Source organism: Syngnathus acus, chromosome 12, assembly GCF_901709675.1.
Source record: "Syngnathus acus chromosome 12, fSynAcu1.2, whole genome shotgun sequence".
NCBI lineage: Eukaryota > Metazoa > Chordata > Actinopteri > Syngnathiformes > Syngnathidae > Syngnathus > Syngnathus acus.
In genome coordinates, this window is record NC_051097.1 from 3,962,834 (window position 1) to 3,987,000 (window position 24,167).

The 24,167-nt window shown below is 39.1% G+C and overlaps 5 protein-coding genes across 10 annotated transcripts in view; 2 read left to right on the forward strand and 3 right to left on the reverse strand.

Moving 5' to 3' along the window:
- Nucleotides 1–24,167, reverse strand: part of LOC119131662 (lymphocyte antigen 75-like) — a 1,013,224-nt gene that overhangs the window by 389,865 nt on the left and 599,192 nt on the right. The gene's annotated exons all lie outside the window — the stretch shown is intronic.
- The window catches only part of LOC119131727 (C-type mannose receptor 2-like), a 399,366-nt gene that overhangs the window by 224,662 nt on the left and 150,537 nt on the right, over nucleotides 1–24,167 (forward strand). The window lies entirely within an intron of this gene.
- Nucleotides 1,012–4,340, reverse strand: LOC119131748 (coiled-coil domain-containing protein 152-like). Its single transcript, XM_037266447.1, has 7 exons — nucleotides 4,008–4,340; nucleotides 3,390–3,458; nucleotides 3,136–3,200; nucleotides 2,919–3,054; nucleotides 2,395–2,522; nucleotides 1,915–2,016; nucleotides 1,012–1,734 (listed from the first exon to the last, which is right to left on the reverse strand). Exons 1-7 carry the CDS (start codon nucleotides 4,069–4,071, stop codon nucleotides 1,609–1,611), a joined length of 690 nt encoding a protein of 229 aa, XP_037122342.1. The 5' UTR covers nucleotides 4,072–4,340; the 3' UTR covers nucleotides 1,012–1,608.
- ghrb (growth hormone receptor b) lies at nucleotides 6,002–15,621 on the reverse strand. Of its 3 annotated transcripts, none has more exons than XM_037266395.1 (9): nucleotides 15,423–15,621; nucleotides 14,049–14,127; nucleotides 9,765–9,900; nucleotides 9,090–9,268; nucleotides 8,744–8,922; nucleotides 7,824–7,968; nucleotides 7,381–7,471; nucleotides 7,113–7,182; nucleotides 6,002–6,914 (listed from the first exon to the last, which is right to left on the reverse strand). In XM_037266395.1, exons 1-9 carry the CDS (start codon nucleotides 15,465–15,467, stop codon nucleotides 6,048–6,050), a joined length of 1,791 nt encoding a protein of 596 aa, XP_037122290.1. In that variant the 5' UTR covers nucleotides 15,468–15,621; the 3' UTR covers nucleotides 6,002–6,047. The 3 variants fall into 3 exon arrangements, with proteins under 3 accessions (XP_037122290.1, XP_037122292.1, XP_037122289.1); XM_037266397.1 differs by lacking the exon at nucleotides 15,423–15,621 and adding an exon at nucleotides 15,106–15,412; XM_037266394.1 differs by lacking the exon at nucleotides 15,423–15,621 and having other exon boundaries at nucleotides 14,049–14,527.
- Nucleotides 17,184–23,972, forward strand: c7b (complement component 7b). Of its 2 annotated transcripts, XM_037266366.1 has the most exons (18): nucleotides 17,184–17,304; nucleotides 17,496–17,557; nucleotides 17,760–17,835; nucleotides 17,989–18,130; nucleotides 18,197–18,341; nucleotides 18,428–18,566; nucleotides 18,790–18,918; nucleotides 19,030–19,273; nucleotides 19,640–19,753; nucleotides 19,822–19,988; nucleotides 20,320–20,548; nucleotides 20,706–20,877; nucleotides 20,997–21,084; nucleotides 21,263–21,395; nucleotides 21,882–22,073; nucleotides 22,369–22,465; nucleotides 22,546–22,706; nucleotides 23,056–23,972. In XM_037266366.1, exons 1-18 carry the CDS (start codon nucleotides 17,299–17,301, stop codon nucleotides 23,223–23,225), a joined length of 2,466 nt encoding a protein of 821 aa, XP_037122261.1. In that variant the 5' UTR covers nucleotides 17,184–17,298; the 3' UTR covers nucleotides 23,226–23,972. The 2 variants fall into 2 exon arrangements, with proteins under 2 accessions (XP_037122261.1, XP_037122260.1); XM_037266365.1 differs by having other exon boundaries at nucleotides 17,989–18,341.

Here is a 24,167-nt window from a genome sequence, read left to right on the forward strand (position 1 = left end):
CACCATACTGGGGGGTAAAACTAACTCCAAACTTTGGAATTGTTACCCATCACAGCCTCCAATGCGCTACAATACTAATGATGAGGACGAAGGTTTCTCAGGCCACACCCCTCACCTCCACCCATCCTTTTGGCTCATTGAGGGAGGATGTCTTATGCTGGTGTCCTGAGCTATAATCCTGTTTTCGTTTGCCCCAACCCTCTGAAAACGGAGATATTAGCTCACAACAAAAAATGAGGCACAACCTTTTTTTAAGAACAAATGTGATAACGGTGAAAAATGGCTGCTGTGTGTGGTTGTATCGAATGCGGTGACAAGTGACTTGTTAGCTTTTGTGAGATGAATTGTTACGCAACTGTATTACACAATGTTCTAGGTGAGCTTAGCGTTGGGCTCCTACTCAAACGCCGTGTGAGTAGCACAGATAATGAGATTACAGAGCATCATGTCAAAGCTTTACAGGGAGGAGCTTCTCCATTCAGGTGTCCTGACACGGTGAGACAGACAGCAAAACCCTGAACACCTTTACTTTTCATGACAATTTTTAGCCTATCAAGGATCTGATTTTATGGAAAATTAAACAAATAGAAGTGATTATTTACTATTGGCTGCTGACCAGTCTAGCGTGTCCCCTGCTTCTTTCCCAAAGTCAGGTGGGAGAACTAGATATAACTAGAAATAAAGGCATTTTAGAAATGGCAAGTTGGTATACTTTTAACCCGATGTTGAACAGAGAGTGCCTTCTTGAGGGGGGAAAAAATATAACTGCTTCATGAAGCATATTTGAAGCTTCATTTCCCATCACTACCAGTAACATTAACAAGGACAAGCGCTATAGCGTATGGAAGGATAGTTGTATGAAAGATCATAATAAAAATATCAAGATGAGTTCAGTTCTGCATAAATATTATGAATTATCATGAGCGATGCACACCAGGTATAAATTGGTTTGATGTTGTTTGTGATTTTTTGTTTCTTTGAATCTAATTAGCATGAACTTTGGGGGGGTTGGAAAGAATTTAATAAGCTGTTACACATCAATGAACTCGACAGATGTTTCATCCGTACCATATCGAATCAAGGTGCAATCATTCCAATTGAAAATGAACAGTTCTTGAATCATATACTAACCAATGCATCAAATACGTATCAAATCGTTCTTTGCTGGAGACACGCGCACACATACCATGAGTGATTCTGAGTTGCGCTAACTTCAAAAAATCAATCATAAAATAAGTTGAAATGAACTGGGGAAAGATCCACAGAATAGAATTTTGAAAGTCAAATGGTCTCGTGTTTTTCTACTTAGTCCTCCGCCTGCCAGCCGTCAACCGCTTCAAGTGTCTGATTGGATTAAGGCCTTAGACAGGAATAAAGCCTGTGTTTAACTGTGATCTCAGCACACTGGTCACCTGCCAGAATGGCAGTCACGCTGCAGATCAATGTGTGACAATACATCGTGCATGGGAGACAATTATCCTGTTAAATGACCCTACGGGAAGTCAAAAACTTGAATTCAAATAAGTGGTAAATGTAAACACCCAGGAAACACGAACCTTCGGAACTGGCAGGCCAGTAGCCTATTAGTGCTATTAACGTGTAAACAATTTAGGTCCTTCTTTTCTTCGAACGGCTGCAGAGGTTGCCAATGCGCTGGTTGGCTTCCAGCTCTTTAATTCTCTGACGTAGAACCCCAATCTCTTTGTTCTTTTCTTCCTGAATGAACTGCAGCTTCTAATGGAAAAACAAGCACAGACCATATACTCAATAACCAAGATTACAATTCTCAGAACATTTACAAAGATAACAATGATGGCCTAAAACAATGTTGCCATATTTTTTTCTAATTCAATGACACTTTGAGAATTGCTTTAGAACATGAATATTTTTTTACATGAATAAAATCATGCTCACCCTTTTGAAGAAATTTTGTGCAGAAAGAACAGATTCGTGTTCTTTCTGCTGGTGTTGGCTCATCTGAGCAGTATTCTGGATTCTCCCCAACTTTTCACCAAACTACAAAATAAAATGAACCAACATCATTCAAAACTCATGACAGAAGTACAGATAAATTACTTTAAAGCAACTGTATGTAGCAGCATAATCTTTCTTTGCATTTTGATGGTACTTGTTATGGGGAGAGTTGCATTGCTGACTTTGCACTTTACTACTTTTTCTGGTGGTTCGAACGCCACAGAAAAAAAACAACAAACAATATTTCAAGCACTGCGATTGGCTGGCAACCAGTTCAGGGTGTCGCCCGCCTGCTGCCCGATGACGACTGGGATAGGCTCCAGCACGCCCGCGACCCCCGTGGGGACAAAGCGGTACAGAAAATGGATGGATGGATGGATATTTCAAGCAACAGTGACGGAGGACCAACATTTAATTTACCTCAATTTGCAGATTCAGAAGCTCGCTTTGCTGTTTTCTCTCCTGGTCCTTCAGCTTTGTTTTCATCTCCTCCAGATCCAGATCTTTTTGCTCCATTAACCTCATAACTTCAACCTCTTTGGCTTGCACTGCAATAATAGACATTCCATCACTGACCTTAAAATTAAGTTAGCCTTGAATACTGCTTAACTATTCATACCAAGAATAATATCAAGAAACTGAAAGTGTTCATCCTGATCAAAATATTTTAAACTGTTTTCAGTGACCTTCATGTGGTACTGTCATGTTATAAAAAAAAAAGCATTCTGAATGTGCTCAATTCTTAATTGCACAGACTTTCAATTTTGTGATGCATGAAGGAACTGCATGTTACAGTTGCCTTGACTGTGACTCCATTGCCTAAAGCTCACATGTCTGCAACATCATTTTTCTACCAGACTACTTGCATGTGTCATGTATTCTAATGGTTTAGTAAAAGTGCTCAATGAAATTTCTCAAGTGAGAATATTGTTTACTGCTCTTACGTTGACTGCAAGCTTCTTTGTGGGTCTCCTCCACCTGCCTCCTGCACTCTTGCTTGACAGTCTCTAGCCCCCTCTTGTGGCTCTCTTTGTGTGCTTTCATTTCACAGAGCAGTCGTTGGAGCTCAGCCTTTCCATCCTGATAGAAAAACAAGCATATACAAAAAGTGGAAAAGGAGCTCTTGAATCAAGGCCAGTTTTCACTGATTTCAAATATTACCTCTGCTTTTCGTTTACTTTGTTGCTTCAAGATTTCCATATTGCTTTTCAGTGTCTCATTTTCCACTGGTGTGAGAAAATAAACAATTGCGTTATGATTCTTATATAGGCGATACTGAAACATTAGTTATGTTGTGATGTTATATACAGTTCAATACATTGGTGATACACCCTACAGAAAAGAATTGACATTTTTTTGAACCAGTTACAATGTCCATAGTAACAATAGTTTCCTAATGCATGCACTTGTGTTACCTCTGAGGTCGCACTGCTGCTGCAAAGCCTGTTGTAGCTGGTTCACCGTGACAAGAAGGGCATCTCTTTCTGAGAAAAAATTGATCAGAGAAACAATCGTTTTTGTAAAATGTCCAGCAGGAGGCGACAAATAAACGCCTCAGAAAAACAACAACGCCTCATCAAGGCATGCTGTATACCAGGGCGGTCAAACTACTTTTTTTCGCTGGCCGCATTGTAGTCATAGCTTCTTTCGGAGGGCCATTATGACTGTCAACCCAAATAAATGTATGAGCACCTCATATTATATACAGTAAAAGCTACAAAACGAACTGACAAATAACTCGTTTTCAAATCAGACAAGTAAAAACTGGTCAAATATTTAAAAAAAAAAGATATTAAAAGTGAAGGCAATTTGCAATTCTAGTAATGACACGAATTTGATGCACAATTTGTCTTCGCGGGCCACATGAAATGATGTGGCGGGCCGTATCTGGCCCCCGGGCCTTTAGTTTGACACCTGTGCTGTATACCTTCAATACTGTACTTTAATTATGTAATACATACATAACCGTGTCACATCAACATCAAATGAACTACGAGGTTTAAAAAAAAAAAAAAAAAAAAAAAGAAACTCACCCTCAGTGACTGCTTTCTCCTTGGTCTCGTAAAATTTCACTTGTCTGTTGGCGTCTTCCAGCATCGTCTCCAGCAAGATGGTTTTACCATTTAAATCTGTAATTGTCTGCGCGTACAAACCTTTTTTTTTTTTTAACACATTCGATATAGACCTGTTTTGCAGTTCTGTACATACAGAATTACCACGCTAACAAAAGTTAAATATTAACTTACATTTTCGAGTACGATGAATTCCTCTGTTAATTTGTCAAGATTAATTCCATTTAACAGCGCCATGTAGAAGAAAAGGAACGAAATAAACGTTAAAATATCTTGAAGGAGGGGAGGATTAGCTTAAATGCGACCGAGTAACAGGCACCGATGGCTCGCTGCACAACCATTAAAGCTAATTTAAATAAATAAATAAATAAATAAATAAATAAATATTGCACATGACATTCTACCTAAAAAAAAATAGTATTTGTAGTTACCGCCCAAGTACTGCAAATCAAGTACTATAATGACTAATTCTAATTCCAATTCTATCCCTTTAGGGCACATCTGAAAAAAGGGTCTTGGCTGAAAGAAATGTCATAACATGAGGACTGGCACAAATTAGATATGGATATGCTGATCATTGGATTTGCAATTTTTGTATGTATGCAATACACAGGGCGGCACGGTAGGGCACTGGTTAGCACGTCCACCTCACAGTTAGGAGGGTGCGGGTTTGATTCCTCCTCCGGCCCTCCCTGTGTGGAGTTTGAATGTTCTCCCCGTACCCACGTGGGTTTTTTCCGGGCACTCCGGTTTCCTCCCACATCCCAAAAACATGCTTGGTAGGCCGATTGAGCACCCCAAATTGTCCCTAGGTGTGAGTGCGAGTGCAAATGGTTGTTCGTCTATGTGCCCTGTGATTGGCTGGCAACCGGTTCAGGGTGACCCCGCTTACTGCCCGATGACTGCCGAGATAGGCTCCTGCACGTCCGCGGCCCCTGTGGGGACAAACGCTATAGAAAATGAATGGATGGATGAATTACACAGTACAAGAACTTGAGAATATTCAAATGCAGATAGTGCTCAGAAATCACATTGACAGTAGACATTTTTATTATAGCTGAACAAAACCATACCAAGATGTGTGAAGTTTTTGGAATTGAAGTGACATGTCTATTTACATGAATGTTGACCCAGAATATAAAATAGCTACAACCCTTTTTATACAGTCAAGAAAATGTTTTCAGCATATACAGAATCTGTTTATGTGAAGGACTACTTACATTTAAAATGTAAGATTTAAAAGTATTGTTTTATTTAGAACTGCAGCTGTACAGAGGCCTTTAATTATTCAAAAAAAGGAAAATGACATTGTTTGATAGCGGATGGCTAATAATTTGCCTTCAAGAACTAAATCGTGGAGACATATTCAGAAGAGGTGGTACAATACAGTGAACTGCCGACAATCGCATAGATGAAAAATATAGCAGGATCGATCAAAGATTGAGTCAATAAACTCTTCCTTTGACATTTACAAAAAAAATACAGGGATGCAGAGAAACTATATGCAACGTAGATTTCACCTGGTATTAGTAAGAAAGCGAGGCAAAAACATACTTTCAATTTCACTTTGACTGCGTAGGCAATTAAGGATTGACAACATAACAAGACATCTCAAACATAGCCCCAAAAAAAAACCATGAACTTAACAGCATCAAGATCCCATCTGAAGTAATTGCTCTGACTATATATATGTAAATAAGCAAATTCATGAATCTTTAACCACAGATATGTGGAGGCTCACAGTATAGACTTATGGCAACAGATTCCAGCTCTGGCTCATCTTTCAGTTCCCTTTTGTTTATAAAGTAATACACATCTTTGCCACTAGGGGTAGCATAGACCACAGGTCACATAGATAGCAGCAGGATGGTCATCCCTTTCTATTTTCAGCGAACTGAAATTCAACACTGAAGCAAAAGACTCTCAGTCATTAATCACAAAGACAGTTTTAGGAGTTTGTCGCTGTTGTTGACTGAATAATTTTAGAAGGTCATTGCATGTTTATGGTGTAATATTTCCCAAAAGGTCTGGGGTCAGGTAGCCATCAGGTGTCGGCATGTCCTTTGAGATTGCCAGCTGCGGGGTAGGTATTGAATTTGGCGTTAGTACGAGGCTGTTTTGTCTATCGACATCCTCTACTACGGTATAAACAGGAGTTGGGGGAAGGTGGGATGTGGGATTTGGAAATGATTCACGGGAAGGGTTTTGGTAGTTCTCCGATGATGAACATGTGATCAAACTCAAGTCCTCACCAGTTGAACATAAGTCATTGAAATTGCATACGGGCAAAGATGGGCTCGTTTTTACTGCATTGACCTCCGAGCTATATATTCCACGGAGCTGAAAAGTGTTCTTGTCCTCCTTTTTTTCTGCCGTTTTGATTTCTTCAGCATCGTTGACTGTGTTTTTCTCCATCTCATCCTCAGGAGACAACAGGACTTTCCCAGATGGCCTAATCTCGCTTACCTGTGTATACAAAGCCTGCCTGACAGGGTCTTCTGAAGGAAGATCTCCTGCTGTGGTGCTTGGGCTTATAGAGCAAGGTCCAGAAGTAGTAGCCGGATCTCTATTGCGGATTTGGTTTGTGGCAAGAGAATTCAAATGTGATGTTTCTGCATCATTGGTAAGATCAGGATCACAGCAGCTTGCATGACCTGAGTCATCATCCCTGAAACCGATGGAAAGATTTGAACAGTTGGAAAACAGAGATCGATCCATGAGAAACACCGTGTCCAGGTTTGTTAGTTTGTCGCCCTGTTCCTCAAAGTCCAGATCGATGAATTCCACCCAGGGGTCATTGGTGTACAGCTCTGGTCTCAGATCAGGAGGACAGCCCAGGACGGATGTCAACTCCTTTATCTTCCCCTTCTATGGGATTATAAAAATACAACTTTGATACAGATGTTAACATTTTTTTTTTATAATTCCATTAATTACATCAATAATAATTGAGATTACTCAAAAATGGGTCTTGAAACATCATTACAGATATAAATACATGTTTTCGGCCAATCGTGTTTGCATGCAAAAAAGAAAAAAGTCAAAATCCAGTAAATCCACAGATACCTTGAGTAGCTCAGGGTCAATTCCTCTTATTTTAGGTCCAGGAACAGGTGGGAGAAGAATGACCATCAATCTTTAATAAGAAAACGGGAAAATGTTAAATGCAAATAACTGTAACCACAAATTCTGGCACACCGTTTACTGTTAAACTTTTTTTTTTTGTTGATCATTACTCAAGTTTTTTGTGAGCTTGCATTGTCGCTTTTTGAATGACAAACCCAAAACTGTCTATCGTATACGTATAAACTTGTTTTATTAGCTAACTACTTACTTTTGCTGCTGCGATAAGATGACCAACATCAGGACGGCTACCAAGCACAAGGTGCCAAAGATGAGTAAAGCCAACAAAGGAAATCTCGATACTAGAAAAGTAAAAACACACTCTATCACACGTTTATAATTGGAAAAAAGAACAGGGAAAAAAAATCGGTGTAAACCTGCATGTGTCTGGTTCACTTGCAGTGTACAACAAAATATACAGAGTATAAAATAAATGTCCCCCCTTTGAGGAATTTAAATTAGTATAATACATGTATTTCAATTAAATCAAAAAAAAATGAAATCAAATTTATTGGCAGAAGTGGCATATTAGACACTAATTAACATTACTTGGTTCTACTAACCCTAACATTACTTGTGCCCTACAAAACAAAATAAAACAAACATATGTCATTGCTATTTTTCCCATTTCAGTAGATCTGTCAACGTTTTTACCTTCAGATGTGGCGTGGACAAATATAGAATCACTGAACCCTCCGAACTTCTTCTCGCCGAGCTTTTTGCAGCGAACCCGAACTTCATAATTTACATTACTTTGAAGCCCATACAGGGAACAATGTGTGGTTTTTACAGGCTCCGCCTGTGGGCAACAGAATGGACACAATTGGGTATTTATATTTCAAACACTAGGTATCATTAATGATATAGAAAACAAAATAGCAAACAACTTGTCTAAATGGAGAACAAACTTCCTCTGTTGGCGACCGGCTTAATATAGCAAAGTATCAAACATACTGTATATACCGTATTTTACGCAGCATAAGGCGCACTTAAAAGCCTTTAATTTTCTCCAAAAACGAAGGTGCGCCTTTTAAAAGGGTGCGCCTTGTGTGTGGACCAAATTCCAAAATCTGTGAAGTTGTTTTGTCTGGCTTCCGTAATATACATGTGTAATATGCAGACCCAATGAACCAATCAGAGGACAGTACGTTTTACGTAGATCGGGGCAAAAAAAAAAACAATCAGAGGACTGTACGTAACACGTAGAGTATGTACGTACCTCCGCCGCCATTGATGAATAAATACTATCGTTTGTGCAAGTCTGTAAAGTTGTTTTGTTTTGAGACGTAATATACAGGCACTTGATGAACCAATCAAAGGACATTACGTTTTACATAGATCGGGGTGGTAGACCAATCAGAGGACTGTACGTAACACGTAGAGTACGTGCAAGTACAACGAAACTGACTGCCTTGCTCCTGTGATGTTTTTTTTTTTTTACCATAAATCATGGCATGCATGCGCCCTATAATGTGTGGATTAAGTACAGAAAAGCCCCCGGAATTGAGTCTGCGCCTTTTAACCCGAAGTGCCTTATCGTGCAGAAAAAACGGTAACCCACATTCAACACGCACCGTATCCCAGCGTTCAGAATTGACTTTGCGGTGTTGGATCTCATACTGCAATGTCATCCATCCCATCTTCACATCTGCAGATGGAGGCGGCTCCCAACTGAGCATGATATCATAGAAGTTGCCAGTCAAACTCATATTCAGCAATGTCCAGTTCAGCCCGAGAGGCGGATCAGGTTGCACTGCAAAGAAATACTTTTTGATCATTATTTCTTCATGATACTTTTGTCAAACTATTTCTCCTTGTGCTTTTTTAAAATATTTTTTTAATTTTTCGAAATCAATGATTTTAATCTCCCTCTACTGAAGTGGATAATGATAGTCAGATAGTAAGTTGTACCAAACTTACCAATGTCCTCAACATTAAAGCGTTTCTCATCATAGAGGATAGTTTGATCTCTTGAGCGGAGCTGAATGGTGTAATCTATCCAGACAGAAGTATGGTTTTCATTGAAGAAACACTCGTTGAACCTCTCTGTGGAGTAATGAGGACACTCGCTCCACTCTTTAGAATATGTGGACAGGGGTCTGCAAGGATGGTAAAGAATACAATCATATGTGATCATTTACATTGTGTAATAAGAGGTGACTGTAAGTAAAAATTAAGGGTGGGAACAACGAGCATGTTTTTAATGATTAACTAGTTAAACCTCTATCTCTGGTTAAAATAGTAAATATTTGAGTAGAAAGTAAATGCTTTAATGTAAAATTGTACAGAAAAAGAAGTCTGTGTAAATTTGTTTGGCTTTGATTGATAAGCAACAAACCATTGTTTTGATTTTATTTTAGCTCATGCAAGACAGATGTACAAGTATAATTTTTTTTTAGAGACCATGTAAAACTAGAGGTTTGTGGGTATCACTTTGTGAATAATTTTTTGAGAATGCAGAGAATCTTAAAAGGTGCTACATTTACAATTTATCTAAAAAATTCTTAATTAAATACATTATCAAAATTATCATTTCAGGGCCCTGTTGTTTGAGTACAGTCACTTTGTTAATCCAGACAGAACTTGTTTGCTTACAATTTGATAATGTAGAATAAGCGCACATCTTCTGGCTTGGAGATGTTCTGCAACGTACCAACATCCCATCTGCAGTAGAAAGTCTCCATGTTGGCAGACACACAGTCAGTGAGATGTGGGTACTTAATGGGTGAGTCTAGGAAAGCACAAAAGAAAAGAATGAGAGAAAAAAAATGTAAATCTTTTTTTTCCCTGCAAAATTTCAAAGCTTTTGCCTTGGAGTGAAGCTTCTTAATGGGGTAACTGAGCTCTTGCTAAGCCACAGTGTAAACACTCCCATTTTCCTGGAAGTCATTTTACTGCTCTTCAGCGCAAGCTGCCAAATTATACTGCCGCGCCTCTTAGAAGCAGCTATTTTCTATCTTTACTAGGACATATTTTTTAGATCAAATTATACAGGGTAAAGACAGGTCAACAAAAAGAGGAATCATATGTTTGTCTGGGTTCTTGACATCCGAGTGAGCTGTATTCATGCACATTGAAGCAAACAACTAAAGAGGGAACCAGGGAAAACTAGTCACCACTAGTTTGCTTGGTTAATCAGTTACTCGAGTGCAGGACGTTAATCAGTAGGTAAACTCCAGTAAAATTGTAGACTGTAGATCTGTTAAATGCTTCTGTGTCGATGCGCTAAATCATTACATCACAAATAAAAATCCAGATTTGCCGAAATGCTTTATATTTATAACATAATCTGTTTACAACAGGACAAACTACTACCAGGAAATAGCTGGGTTGGGGATGCAGGGAAAAATCAATTATTCCCCCCACCCCATTGTGCTCGCCTACAGCTTCTTCCCGCAGTTCCAAAACATGTGCAGTGTGTTATCTCACTACATTGGACCTTAAAGAGAAAGTCATCTAATTTTTTAACAATATATATTCTATGCGCTCCGACTAGTCTAACCATGATCGCTAAGTAAAAACATGAATTACTGTTTCAAGGTCCTGAAATTTTTAAAACAGTGGCATTCTTGTCAGTTGTCCATCCATCAGTCCATCCATTGATGGATCTTGTTAGTTGTTTTAGTTATAAAACAAATTTATTTAATTTTGTATTTAATTAATTAATTTATTATTATTTATCTAAATGAATGACCATGAATTCTCAAAGGGAGCTCAAGTGCACACGAGAGGTACTATGTAAAGACTCCAAAGCAAACGCCACCTTAGCTCATTTCATTGAAATAAATGAGCGCCATGTTTTTTTTTACATTTATAAAACCACCTCTTTCAAAGGAATAGAAATCTACCCTATCTTTTGCATGAAACAGAACGACAAAACCATGACACGAGCTGCACACAGCAAACGCAACAAAAACAATAAAGTTCTTAGACCTGAGCCCTGGGGGAACGACGAGACTCACACACAAGCTTTTGTAACAAGTATGACCTAAACCAATGAAGAGTAATACACCAAATAGCCATTCACTACTGTGATTTAGAGATAAGGATCGGGCATCCACCTTGTTAAAGATTGTTGTGAGTAGGATACCAGAAGAACACCACAATATTTGGCTATTGTGGATTTATTTATAAAACTGTATTCTTGTACCTTGACAATGACTGTGTAACACAGTGCAACACATTGAGACGGGGTTTTTTGTAAGAACTTAAATTTAAAATAGTGTTAACCAGCTAACTGAGCAGACTGCATTCTTTTGGCTCCATGTCAAAGTATGTGCTTGCTCAATCTTTGTCAGAGAACAAGAGCGTACTAGACTCGTCAGCCTGTTCACACTTAAAGCCTCAAGACACATTTCTGAGATGGCAATATGTATGGCCAATTACTCTTTCGGAAAGCAGAACTTTGAGAAGTAAACATGTTTACGAGACCGATTTTTATTTTTAGGCTGTACTTTTTTCTTACCGCAGGCTGCAAAAGTCTAAAAGATGAAAAGAAATATCTTCCTTCATTGTACTTTGATTAATTCAGATCCTCATAGTTATAGGAGAGCTGGGAATGACTTTTATTTTAGGTTTCCTTTAGACCAGAGGTCCCCAACCACCGGGCCGCGTACCGGTACCGGTCAGGTCAAGACGCTCGTCCCGATTTCCCCAGTCGAGCCCGCAAAGCTAGCAAAAACGAGTAAGAATTTATTTTGAAAAATATGAAAAAATTGGCGTTTCTCTCCCAATTACATCCGTCGGATCAGGTCAAGACACTTGTCTCGGTCACGTGACATGTCACCTCAGTCGAGCCCGCGAAGCAAGCAAAAATGAGCAAGAAACAGAGATGTTTGGAAAGCTTCTTCGGAAAGGGAAAAAAGCCCAATGAGGAGACGGAAGAAGAAGAGGCTACGACTTCTAAGAAAAGGAAAGCTGCATTTAAAAGAACATTTCTGGAGTCCTACTTAAAATATGGATTTATCGCCACAGGTAACCTGTCCGTGGCGCAATAAAGGTTGGGGACCACTGCTTTAGACAACAATGTACAATACCTTCGAAAGCCAATAATAATAATTTCCATCTTAGTGTGTTTTCTTTGTACTGACCTGATAATTATTACTGTGTGCTAATTTGGTTGTCCCTTGAGTTGTCTACCAAATAGAATCTCTTCCATCAACATTCAAGTGAGCTCATAGTGCTTGTGGTTCTTCTAAACCAGGGGTCTCCAAACTTTTTGCAAGGAGGGCCAGATTTATTAACGTGAAGGGGCCCGGGGGCCAATATTTTTTTTCGCTTCTCTTCCGGGGGGGGGTTTGCTAATGGGACGTCAAACGCTGCGCGTTCGCTTCTCTTCTCGGGGGGGGGGGGGGGGGGGGGGGGCTGGTGGATGCTAATGGGACGTCAAACGCTGCGTGTTCGCTTCTCTTCCGGGGGGGTGGTGCTAATGGGACGTCAAACGCTGCGCGTTCGCTTCTCTTCCGGGGGGGTGGTGCTAAGGGGACGTCAAACGCTGCGCGTTCGCTTCTCTTCCGGGGGGGGGGGGTGCTAATGGGACGTCAAACGCTTTGTGTGGCGGGCTCCATCTAGTGTGGAAACTGAGAAGTGCAACAGAGTTGAGCTCAAGCTTCTTGTGCGGGCCATATTCAATTATGTTTTCAGAATTTGCTGCGGGCCAATAAAAACTGGACCGCGGGCCGCAGTTGGCCCGCGGGCCGTAGTTTGGAGACAACCTGTTCTAAACACATAATTTCACTCCAACTATGATTGATTAATTATGGTTAATTAATTTTGAGTAGAATGACTGCTCCAGTTAAAAATGTAATTCCGTGCAGAGCCTTTATTTAGAGTAATTTAATTCATTTACTATTGAAAATATTCATGTTAGTTACTATTCCTTGTCCCACAGAAACCGTGATCACTAAATCTTGATTTCAGACAGAAATTATACACCAACAAAAAGAAATTAAGCATTTGCTTGTACCCAATAAAAAATACCAGCAAAATGTGTCACATTCCAAAACATGAGCCAATCACAATGAAACCATCTTAATTATTTTTCCTGGCTAATGTCAATGTGAGGAAAGTAGCCAAGAGATTCCAGCACCAGAAAACCTTTACTCTAAAAGTACAAAGATGTTGATGCTCTAACTTTGCCAGGGAAACAGCAACCAATTCATTTTCCAATAATCTGGGGCAAAATATACAGTCCGTACACTTTGTACAATATTTCTAATGAACATCTGTTATTGTATTATTATTGTTATTGTATTGTAATCTGGTACTGCATCAAATTTTGCTTTTTACTTTCTCTCAACTTCTGCTTAACATTTTACAAATTACATGACGGAAATCTATGGTAGGTATTCCAGACTAGGAAAATATCCTCCACCATAAACAGACAGAGTTACATAACAAGAAGCAGCACAGGATGTTGGGATGTGAATGGTCAATGGGGACCTAATTTATGTCTGGGGATAAAACGGGATCCATGTACACAAATCTTTTTTTGTGGTGTTGAGAGGTTTCGCACTTTAAACAACTTCCCATTGTTAGGGCTATCTTTGCTCTGCAGAATTCCTGGGAAGCCATTTTCCTAGAAATCTGCAGGCTGTTCTCCATGTGGAGGGTTTTGCGGTTGTTCAGTGCATTTTACCACCAACCCGAAACTCTCCAACTATACAAGCTCTTGGATAAACTCAGACAATTTGAATTGCATTGTAACCTAATAAAAACACAGGGTTTTAAAATCCCAACAAAATGCTTTTCTAATATCCTGTATTTAATTATTACAGTACTTTCCTCTGAGAGTTTCCCCAAATCCATTTATCAAGGTATCTTAAACAAATAAACCAAAACAATGCTGAGTAAATAAATCCTTATCTGTAAAAAACATACCTTGGACGGAACCAGATTCCAACGCTGAGGCGGTGATGCAGTGAAGAAAAAGGAAGAAACCAGCAGCCATTATGTTGATCTGTGAAGGAAACATATGGCAAGTGTGTTCATTGCTCAGTATAGCCCACATAATCGAATCCTCACGGAATAGCACATCTGCGATGTGCATCAGGGGCACTCCGTCCTGTCTTCATTTCAAACATAAGAGAACTTCATACTCCCAGAAAATATCTTCCCTCTTTATTTAATCTACAACTAATCAAAAAATAAAATCACTAATGGGGTCTTGACTCAAGTTCAGCAGTGTTTCATTCCTAAAAGAGGAAGCACACAGTACATACATAAGTAGATGCAAGAACAAATACAAATTATCTAACCAATTAGATTCGGATTTAACCCCGTAACTCCCCCCAACGTACACACACACACATCACAAAACAAGCAATATATAGCAATATGATATGCACACATACACACCACAAAACAAGCAATACAGTAATCCCTTGTTTATCGCGGATAATTGGTTCCAAAAACCACCCGCGATGAGTGAAATCCGCGAAGTACGGTCACCAACAAGAAGTACTGGGCTGGCTAACGAGTTAGCGGAAAGGTGCTAATTCGCGATCGTGCTAACACGCGAAAACGGACTTCTAAAGGAATGTAAACGAACATTTGGAGCAATACTACATTGTCCTAAAGGTTAGACACGTGTTTCCTCAATTTAGAAGTTTTATTTTGACTTTAAAATGTTTTTTTAATTTGGAGAAAAAAATCCGCGATGTAGTGAAGCCGCGATAAACGAAACGCGAAGTAGCGAGGGATCACTGTATATAGCAATATAATATGCGCACGCGCGCACACACACACACCACAAAACAAGCAATATATAGCAATATATGCACGCACACGCACGCACACGCGCGCGTGCACGCGCACACACCACAAAACAAGCAATATATAGCAATATAATATGCACACACACACGCACGCGCGCACACACAGGAACATTAGTGGGTTGTCATGCCTCAACCTGGGACAATTTGCAAGTAACTCATACGTATGGAAAACTCAAACTCGGAGAACAAACTCAGCCTGTTGACCAAGATTGGAGAACATTCTGTTTACATCCACTCCAGATAGTTTTCGCTGCTTTCGCTGGAGTATTCCCTTGACGTGCTCTCGAGGATTGTGCAACATTCCCATAGAAAAGCCAAAACAATAAAAACTGAATGAAGAGTTGCAACTTGCCTTATTATAGCATACTATCAACCACGTAAATTAGACGATTATGAAACACGAGATGATTAAACCAAGTTGTAAACATGCAGAAGAAACACGCAAGTGAAACACGAGAGCTGACTTGAAGTCACTCACCGCTGAGAAGTGGAAAACAAGCGTTTCACAGCCACGCGATTCCATCGGTTTCGTTGAGTCGACCACACAAAATTTCCTCAATAACACCAGGAGATTGCAACCGGGTAAGACAACCTAGAAGTGTGGCGATCAATAAGGCAAATCCGTGTAGTGTACAGCGCTGTACCGTTTAAAACTTGATGTTGTGCGCGCCACCTGTTGGTGAAATTTGGGAAGCGCTATTAAAGTTAGATTTCCAGGAACTGCGAGAAATAGGACGCGTATGAAGCCAACAGGGGCGTTGCCACCATTTTAGGAATTGTCAGGAGTCCTTTTCCTCGAGGAAACATGCCTGAGCATTTCTACCTTTGAAAAGGACGAATTATTAGTTTTTCCATTTTTTCTCATGCATGACTCCAAAAAAAAAAGGGAATACATTTCCTTACCTTTTGTGTTTTATGTGCCCAAAAGTCCTCATTATGCTTGCTCACCTTTTGACATAATGAGACCAAAAAGACAAACGTGCTAGAATTGTGCGCTGTACACTAAAATAGAGCCATGTAGGTTCAGCCTGAATATTAACATAAAAGTCCTTAATTTTTTGTTTAACATAATTCAGTATTAAATAGTTATTATAGGCAAATTTGCGAGATTCCCCCCCCCCCCCCTACTGTAAGTAGTTTTCCATTAATAACAAACATACAGTTCAAACATACAGTAGTACTATTATAACAACAAAAACAATAAAATGTGTTACAAGGGGTCAAATTGGGGTCAAATTGGAATACGATCTATAGATTACTAAAATTGATCTTGCCTGGCAGTGAGCTCAGCACCCCAAATCTCTGATCCTAGAAATGCCCTGAATCTTAAACATGAAGACGAAATAAGGAAAACACATTCTTGGACAAAAGGAGGATTCCATAACATAATCTAATTTCAATTTTAATAATTTAGATGCTGTTTAGAAGTGAATGAATGTGGGTGATTAAGATGTGTTAAACTGACATAATTTACTCCGTTTACCCTTGAAGGTAGTCCACATTTTAATTAAGTCCAGTCAATGAGTTATGAGAATGCTTGGGAATCAGTCCCTCTTGTTCAACATAGACCTCTGACCTGACAAATGTTTTGCTCTTGACAAACATGCAAAAATCTCACAGCAGCTTGTACAAAGTTCTCACAGAAGACTTTTATATTTGTAAATGGGCCCGGGTACATGTTCATACTGTACATAAAGTTTGGGATTGATCAATCAATCAATCAGCAATTTTTACAGCAAATAATGTGAGCAGAGGTAACACGAGACTTTTTGTATGCATTAGGTATTTGTTCACAATTGTGTTGTTGCCTTAATTGCTTTATATATAATGGCAATATATATATTATATTGTTGTATATTGCTTGTTTTGTGCGGGTGTGTGTGTGGGGGTATTCAACAATATAAACAATTTATCAAATAGGACGCGTTAACCTTTGTCCTGTTCCAGCACACTCAACTGGTGATGGCTCTATTCAGAATAAACAATGGTTACGCAACCATTCCTGTAATGAAGCCCTCTGACAGAGTAGAATGCAGCATATGCCTTTAAAAAAGATTAAAAAAATAGTCCCAGTACTGGAGGAGGAATTCAATTATTACATTGTTGGATACACTCGGAATAATAAAATTTAACAGAATTTGAAATTGAAGTTTTGGAAAAGAATGCTGAATTTCTTCCTGACTCACTGTGTGTACTCAGGCATTTCAAATACACTTGTTCCAATTTGATAGCTGAGACTTTCACCAGTGGGGGGAATTCCAAATAATGGACTTCTGTTGGGTAATCGCGCTTTGCTGGTCATATGATACCGAGGGCTACAACGCTGCACAAAACAAGCATCTAAGGAAGGCATCATGAAGGTAAACCCTTAAACACTGTTTGGTGTACATTAAGGTTAAGTGTATATAGCCGAATCTGTTTCTTCAATTTGATATTGTTGTCTTTTTTTGTATCAGAGCTCACATTTAAATATTTTTTATTATTAATATTTCCTTTCATTACTTTTCATAGAAATAAAATTAGTTATTTTGTTCTTGTTTTATGTTAACAGTTGGACTTGGCTGCAGCCTTGCTTTCATTGGCTTTACTGCTTACATTTATTTTTCCTATTTGGTAAGTGATACCTCACATGCTCTCTGTCTTCTTTTACTACTGCTTTCATTTACTTATCAACAATATTTCATTTTGTCTATCAGCTGTTATTCTAGGCAGTATTGTGATTAACTAGTTCTTGATACAGAATCTTGCTTATGCATAAAATGTATAGCTTTTGTTATGAGGTTCAGTTCTTTTAATCACTGTACTTTTTTTTTAGCTGTCAGCAGCCCATAAACTGCCGATGGGGATCTTTTGGAGATTGGTCTGAATGTGATGGCTGCACTAAGGCAAAGGTAACCCATAGAACAGTAGTAGCCAGTGGTGTGCCCTAAATGTAACCTCGGTTGCTATAAAAAGTACATTTTCAGATTTGCAATTTTCTTATATTAAGTGTGCATATGTATATATATATATATTTTTTAACTTTGTTTGTTCATCTCCTATAGGTGCGCACTCGAACTGTGGAGGTATATGCCCAATTTGGTGGTGTGCCATGCTCTGGACAAATTGCAGAATCCCATCCCTGTGTGCCCCAAAAGGGGTGTCCTCTAGAAATGGGTTGTGAATCAAGATTCCGATGCACATCTGGTAAGCTAAAAGCATTAGCTATCGAAAAATGTTGCCTATATAAATTCTCAAATATCGTCAATAAAGGTCAGTGCATTAGCCGGTCTCTGGTGTGCAATGGAGATCAGGACTGTGAAGATGGTCTGGATGAGAGAGGCTGTTATGAAGAGAGCAGCCACTTTGTATGTGATCTTGATAAAACACCGCCCAACTCTGACTTGACTGGCAGAGGGTGAATACCTCAAACTTCGACTGCATATATTGTACAACTCAAAGTGATCCTTGTAAATCTGATGAGTTTGTTGTCACTATTACCAGGTATGACGTGCTGACAGGGAAGTTGAGGGCAGGCGTGATCAATACGCTGAGTTTTGGAGGGCAGTGCAGAAAGGTGTTCAGCGGTGACCATAAAATTTATTATCGACTACCCCAGAACATCCTCAGGTATAATTTTGAGGTGAGTAAAACAGATCCACCATAGTCATTGCCAGCATATGCCAGCTCTAAGAAAGAAAACATAAGCATTATAAAACATATATGTATACATCATATAAACAATCAATACAGTACAATACTCTTAAGATTCTGTTGATTTTAAATCAAGGAACAACAATGCATGTTATGTATGGTAGAGGAGGGGTATACTGTGCAATCGTATTTAAGATGTTTCATTTTTGCAGGTGAAAGTCGACAACGAGGAAAGTGATGAATCCTACGAAAGTTCTTGGTCCTACATGCAAGATATCCAGGTCAACTCTTTAGTGGGACATGACCGTCGCAGCTTTCACAAAGAGCTTACTGAAACAATGGTAACAATGACGTTATGTTGCTTGGTTGGCTGTACAGCACAAATACCTTACCCTGATCTTGCCTTTTCCTTTGTCTTCATGAAATTCTCATTCAATCACAAAATCAAACAGAATCAGAGACTTTTAATTCTAAAGAATAAAGTGGAGTTGGCCCAGTTCCAAAACTCAGCCCCTCAGTATCTAACTCTGGCTGAAGAATTCTGGAAGGCTTTAATCTCGCTTCCATTCACATACAACTATGCCGCCTACCGTCAACTGCTGCAGAAGTACGGCACACATTATCTCGCTGAAGGCTCTCTTGGAGGTGAATACCAAGGCTTGTTGGAGTTAGACCGCCAAACATTTGTCTCGTCCAGTAAGTATCTTTGTATGTATTTTTTGCCATTAGAAAAACAAACTACCGTCATTGCTGGACTATAAACCGAACCCGAATATAAACCGCACCAGCTAAAATTAGAGGAAAATCCAGTTTTGTTCAGACACACTGGACTTTATAACACAGGTGTTTTAATGTTTGATTTACATATACAAGATAATATGCACAAATCTCTTAGTATCAAAAAAATCATAAAAAAATCCTTAGATAAGCCGCACTGGACTATAAGCCGCAGGGTTCAAAGTTTATGCAAAAAGTAGCGGTTTATAGTCCAGAAAATACGGTAACATTTTAAGTGAAAAATGTGTTGATGTGATGTGGTCTTGCTCTTGGAATTGTGTAAAGGCGCAACACATATAGACTACAAGTACTGCTGGAGAAAGGTGAAACGAAGACTGTTCAGGAAAAAAGTCAAAATCGTCTGTGAAAAATTCTCCAAGTCTACATCATTTGGTGAAGGTGAGTATAAGTATTTAGCACGGTAAGGTGTCACTCTCATTCTCAAATTGCAATATTCCTCTCATCAGACAGAGGTGTGACCAAGATGCCCATTAAGGTGAACACATATGGAGGCGATCCATCGTTTTCAGACATTTTGAAAGTTCTGGATCTTGAAAATCCAGAAAGAAATGGAGAGGCCTATGATAACTGGGCCTCCTCTGTTAAAGATTTTCCTGACGTAATCGACAAGAAGGTATGACTTCTATGACTTGTTTGGGGTTCAAAGAATGCATTCAGCTTGCTCGTACTCTTTCACGAACCAATGCAAGCATGAAAAATTTTTTATTTTATATTCAAGCCATTTTTTTGAAGCTATGCTTTCCCTCATTTAATTTTTTTTTATCTGGGAATATTGGGACACACAAACCCCTTCACCAGGCAGGAGAGCAATGGAGGTTTCAAATATCCCACTTTTTTATTTTTGTCTATATATTGTATTGTTGTTGAGTTTTTGTAGCCCAATAGATAGTAAATCGTTTTACGTTGTACTATATACACTGATCGCCTTGAAACTTGCTTTGCAGCTACGCCCTCTGTATGAGCTTATAAAGGAGGTGCAGTGTGCAGGACTAAAAAAGCTTCACCTCAAAAGAGCCATTGAAGAATACATGGCAGAGGAGCACCCATGTCACTGCCAACCCTGCCGTAACAACGGCCAGGCGTTCCTTTCTGGTTCCGAGTGTCGATGCATCTGTCGCCCTGGAACTTCAGGACGGGCATGTGAAAATGGAGCTGTGATTGGGGAACAAACAGGTAACAAACAGTTTGGAATTAAAAAAATAATAATAATTAGATGAATGATTAAATCTTAAAAAAATGTTGGAGTTGATGAACATAAATGTTTAAATAAATGAATTATTAAATAATTGCAAATGTCCATTGTATGTTCACTCATGATAACTCTTCGCAGGGGTGATCCATGGTGGCTGGAGCTGCTGGTCAGCCTGGAGCTCTTGTTCTGGGGGTCAAAGGGAAAGGTCTCGCAACTGCAACAACCCCAGCCCCAGCAGAGGTGGCCAACACTGCTCCGGGGTGACTGTAGAGCAACTGCCCTGTGAAGATGCAGATATACAGTATTTAAAGTAAGGACACAAAAGCATGGATCTGTTCTGAATCGATCCAATTACATATTCAAAGTGACCATGCATTAAATAGAATGGATCTGTGATGATGTTCATATGTGTTTCTAACTTGCGTGCAGGATGATGGAGCCGCAATGTTTCGGCCTGTCTGTGACTCCACCAAAGACCTGTGGACCTCCTCCAAACCTCCGAAATGGTTACATCCAGGTGAAATTTATATGATTAAAAGAAAATACTGTGTTCTGATGTCTGATTTTCACATAAACAAAAAAAAAAATCCATGTGTGTACCTTATTTGGCGATGAATAAACAACCGGCATTGTCCTTTGCCAATTCTCAAACATGGATTATTTTAAGTATACCTGCTTCTGTGTGTCTTTTTCAGGACACCAGCGAATTTTATTTGGCTGGGAACACAGTGCAGTACTCTTGCATAGATGGCTATTACCTCAGTGGAAACTCTTTGGCCGAATGTACTGAAAATCAGACCTGGAAGACTGGAGCAATGGTTTGTAAAAGTAAGTTTTCTCTCCATTACCACAAAAAATGACTATAAAACCACTTCATTAGATTCTCATAAGGTTATAACATGTATAACAGATGTATATATATTTATATTTATGTATTTATATATATTTTCCCACAATGTACCACTGTAAACCACTCTTATTTACCGTATTTTCCGCACTATCAGGCGCATCGGATTATAAGGCGCACCTTCAATGAATGGCCCATTTTAAAACTTTGTCCATATATAAGGCGCACCGGATTATAAGACGTACCTTCAATGAATGGCCCATTTTAAAAGTTTGTCCATATATAAGATATATACATTTGGCCGGCGGGCCGGACTGTGGTCACACCTGCTGTAGTGGCTCAATATTGGTCCATATATAAGGCGCACCTGATTATAAGGCGCACTGTCGGCTTTTGAGAAAATTGGAGGTTTTTAGGTGCGCCTTATAGTGCGGAAAATATGGTACTTTCTTCACTTCTGTTCACAGGTTCAACATGCCACAATCCCAATCTCAACAATGACGTGACGGCCACGCCTGTTAAAGTGGACTATCAGATTGGAGAGCGGATATCCTTGTCCTGTCCTAAGGGATTGATGCTGACTGGTGACATTTCAGACATCATATGTACTCCCAGTCTGCAATGGTCTCCTTCTCCCTCCACAGCTCACTGTCATGAAGGTGATAATTATCATAAATAGCATTACGTCATACATTTTATTCAAGGTCACCCATTTCTCAACTAGAATAGCCCTTGTCTCTCCATGAATCAGCTGTAGAAAATGGATTATCTTGTGGCAGTTGTGTTTTATTTGTATGTTTCCGCTTGTATTTTTATATGCCTGCTAGGTGACACACTGGTTAGCAGGTCCACCTCACAGTTAGGAGGGTGCGGGTTCAATTTTGCACGTTCTCCCCGTGCCTGCATGGGATATTTATAATCAAAAATATTGATGTTATTTCTATTTGCTCTCAGGCCCCACAATTCCGACTCCTCCCGAGGGCCTGAAGTGTAAACCTTGGGAGAATGTCGGAAAAACTGATTGTGTGTGTAAAATGCCATTCCAGTGCCCGTGAGTATTATTTGGGTGAATGATTTCTTTTGTTTTATTACTTACTTTTACCTTTTGAAATAATTTATTGGTTTTGCCAGGACCTCTCTGGAGTTGTGTGCCAGAATAAGCTCAAGCCAGCCTCGGGTGCTTGGTGTTTGCCAGGTTGGAGCACTGCAATGTTTAGGCCGTAATTTTACCCTGGTCAATAATAGCGAATGTGACTGGCCGGAAGGGACGACCTCTGGAACAAAGTGTCAGCGTGAGTCAGGAATACTTTAAAAGTTTAATCATTTCAAAGTTTGTATCTTGTTGTTGAAATATAACATTTTTAGGTCTTAAAATGACTCATACAGTAGCTTTTAAGAGAAAATAGACAAAAAGGTTCATCCAGTTAATCCTCGCATTCTGCAGGAGTTTGCTAATGATCCTGATCAATTGAATCAGGTGTGTTTAACAATGGAAACTTCAAAAACATGTAGGAATGCGGCCCACGAGGACCGGAATCTAACATTCTGAACATTATGTAATGAATTTGGATATAAATAAATGTACTTTGTGTAATTTATAAATGGCAAGTCATAACCCATTCCTCTTCTTTCTATAATTAGCTGGAAATTGTCAATGCCAGAATCCGTCAGAATGTTCAGAAGACTCACACCCCCTGTGTGTGACATCAGACGTTTTCACTGTTGCCATGACGATGACCGAATGCCAAGTGAGATCCATGAGGTGTTTTGGTGCGCAGCTCACTGTGATCAGTATTCACGCGTGTCCCTAATAAAGTGACCTAATTTCCCTCACATATGTTCTGTTCTTGCCTGTCCCATAACAAACTGTCTGTATGGATTTTCCAATAAAAATTCATCACAATATAATGAAACCACAGAGGGATCACAATACATCAGAATAACTTGGTGCACATAAAAAAATACTTTGGCATAAGTGGCACCAATGACGCCACGGGTAAACAGGGTAGAGGGGCTGAGAAAACAGTGTAAACGGCTTGAACGCATTTTTTTTTCCTTGTCGGTTGGTACGGGAACTCTTTTCAACTGCTGTAATTTCATGTCAATTATAAAAATGGCAAGAGTAAATTGTTTTGAATAATGACCAAACACTGGCAATAATTTACTTTACGAGGTGGAAACAACCAGTATGTTTTTATTGAGTTCAAGAAAATTGCAACTTTTGTTAAAACGACTTATTTAAGTCTCTACTCTACTTGCATTATGTCCATGCAAATGTGTAATGTGACTTTTCATGACATTGAAAAGGAATAATAGCAAACAAAAGTGATTCTGTGGTATATTATTTCATACAGTACTCAAAATATATTACAATGACTTGACACTGACTGCATGGTTTATAAAAATATGAAGAAGAAATAGAGTGGTATAATATAACCAGGTAGCCTCTGCAAGATCATTTAGTTCACTTTGACAAATTCCAAAAGGCTTTCAAATCTTTGCAATGATCGACATAAATATAGTTAGGTGCGAATTATTTAGCTAATCCATCTTGAATTAAAAAAAACAAACAAACAATGCTTTGTGGTCATACATTGTGGGCTTTTGAAATGATGACAGACCCTCCAAAGTCATACAACTAGGAGGTTAATCAAGCTTCATGGGCAATATATTTGTTTAAATCCTCACAGAAAGGTCAAACTATCATCAACCTCAAAAGTATATATTTGTATTATGTTATATTTAACTTTTGG

Bases quoted from the DNA above. Each gene is read 5' to 3' on its own strand.
- LOC119131748 (XM_037266447.1), bottom strand. From the start codon at position 4,071: ATGCTGGAAGACGCCAACAGACAAGTGAAATTTTACGAGACCAAGGAG. The intron at 3,201-3,389 runs GTAACACAAGTG...TTCTCACACCAG, and splicing joins GCAGCAGTGCGACCTCAGAG to TGGAAAATGAGACACTGAAA. The intron at 1,735-1,914 runs GTGAGCATGATT...TTTTTCCATTAG, and splicing joins CACAAAATTTCTTCAAAAGG to AAGCTGCAGTTCATTCAGGA.
- ghrb (XM_037266394.1), bottom strand. From the start codon at position 14,217: ATGCACATCGCAGATGTGCTATTCCGTGAGGATTCGATTATGTGGGCT. The intron at 9,901-14,048 runs GTATGTTTTTTA...GTGCTTTCCTAG, and splicing joins GGAATCTGGTTCCGTCCAAG to ACTCACCCATTAAGTACCCA. The intron at 8,923-9,089 runs GTAAGTTTGGTA...ATTTCTTTGCAG, and splicing joins CTTTAATGTTGAGGACATTG to TGCAACCTGATCCGCCTCTC.
- c7b (XM_037266365.1), top strand. The intron at 19,754-19,821 runs GTGAGTATAAGT...TCCTCTCATCAG, and splicing joins GTCTACATCATTTGGTGAAG to ACAGAGGTGTGACCAAGATG. The intron at 20,549-20,705 runs GTAACAAACAGT...AACTCTTCGCAG, and splicing joins TGTGATTGGGGAACAAACAG to GGGTGATCCATGGTGGCTGG.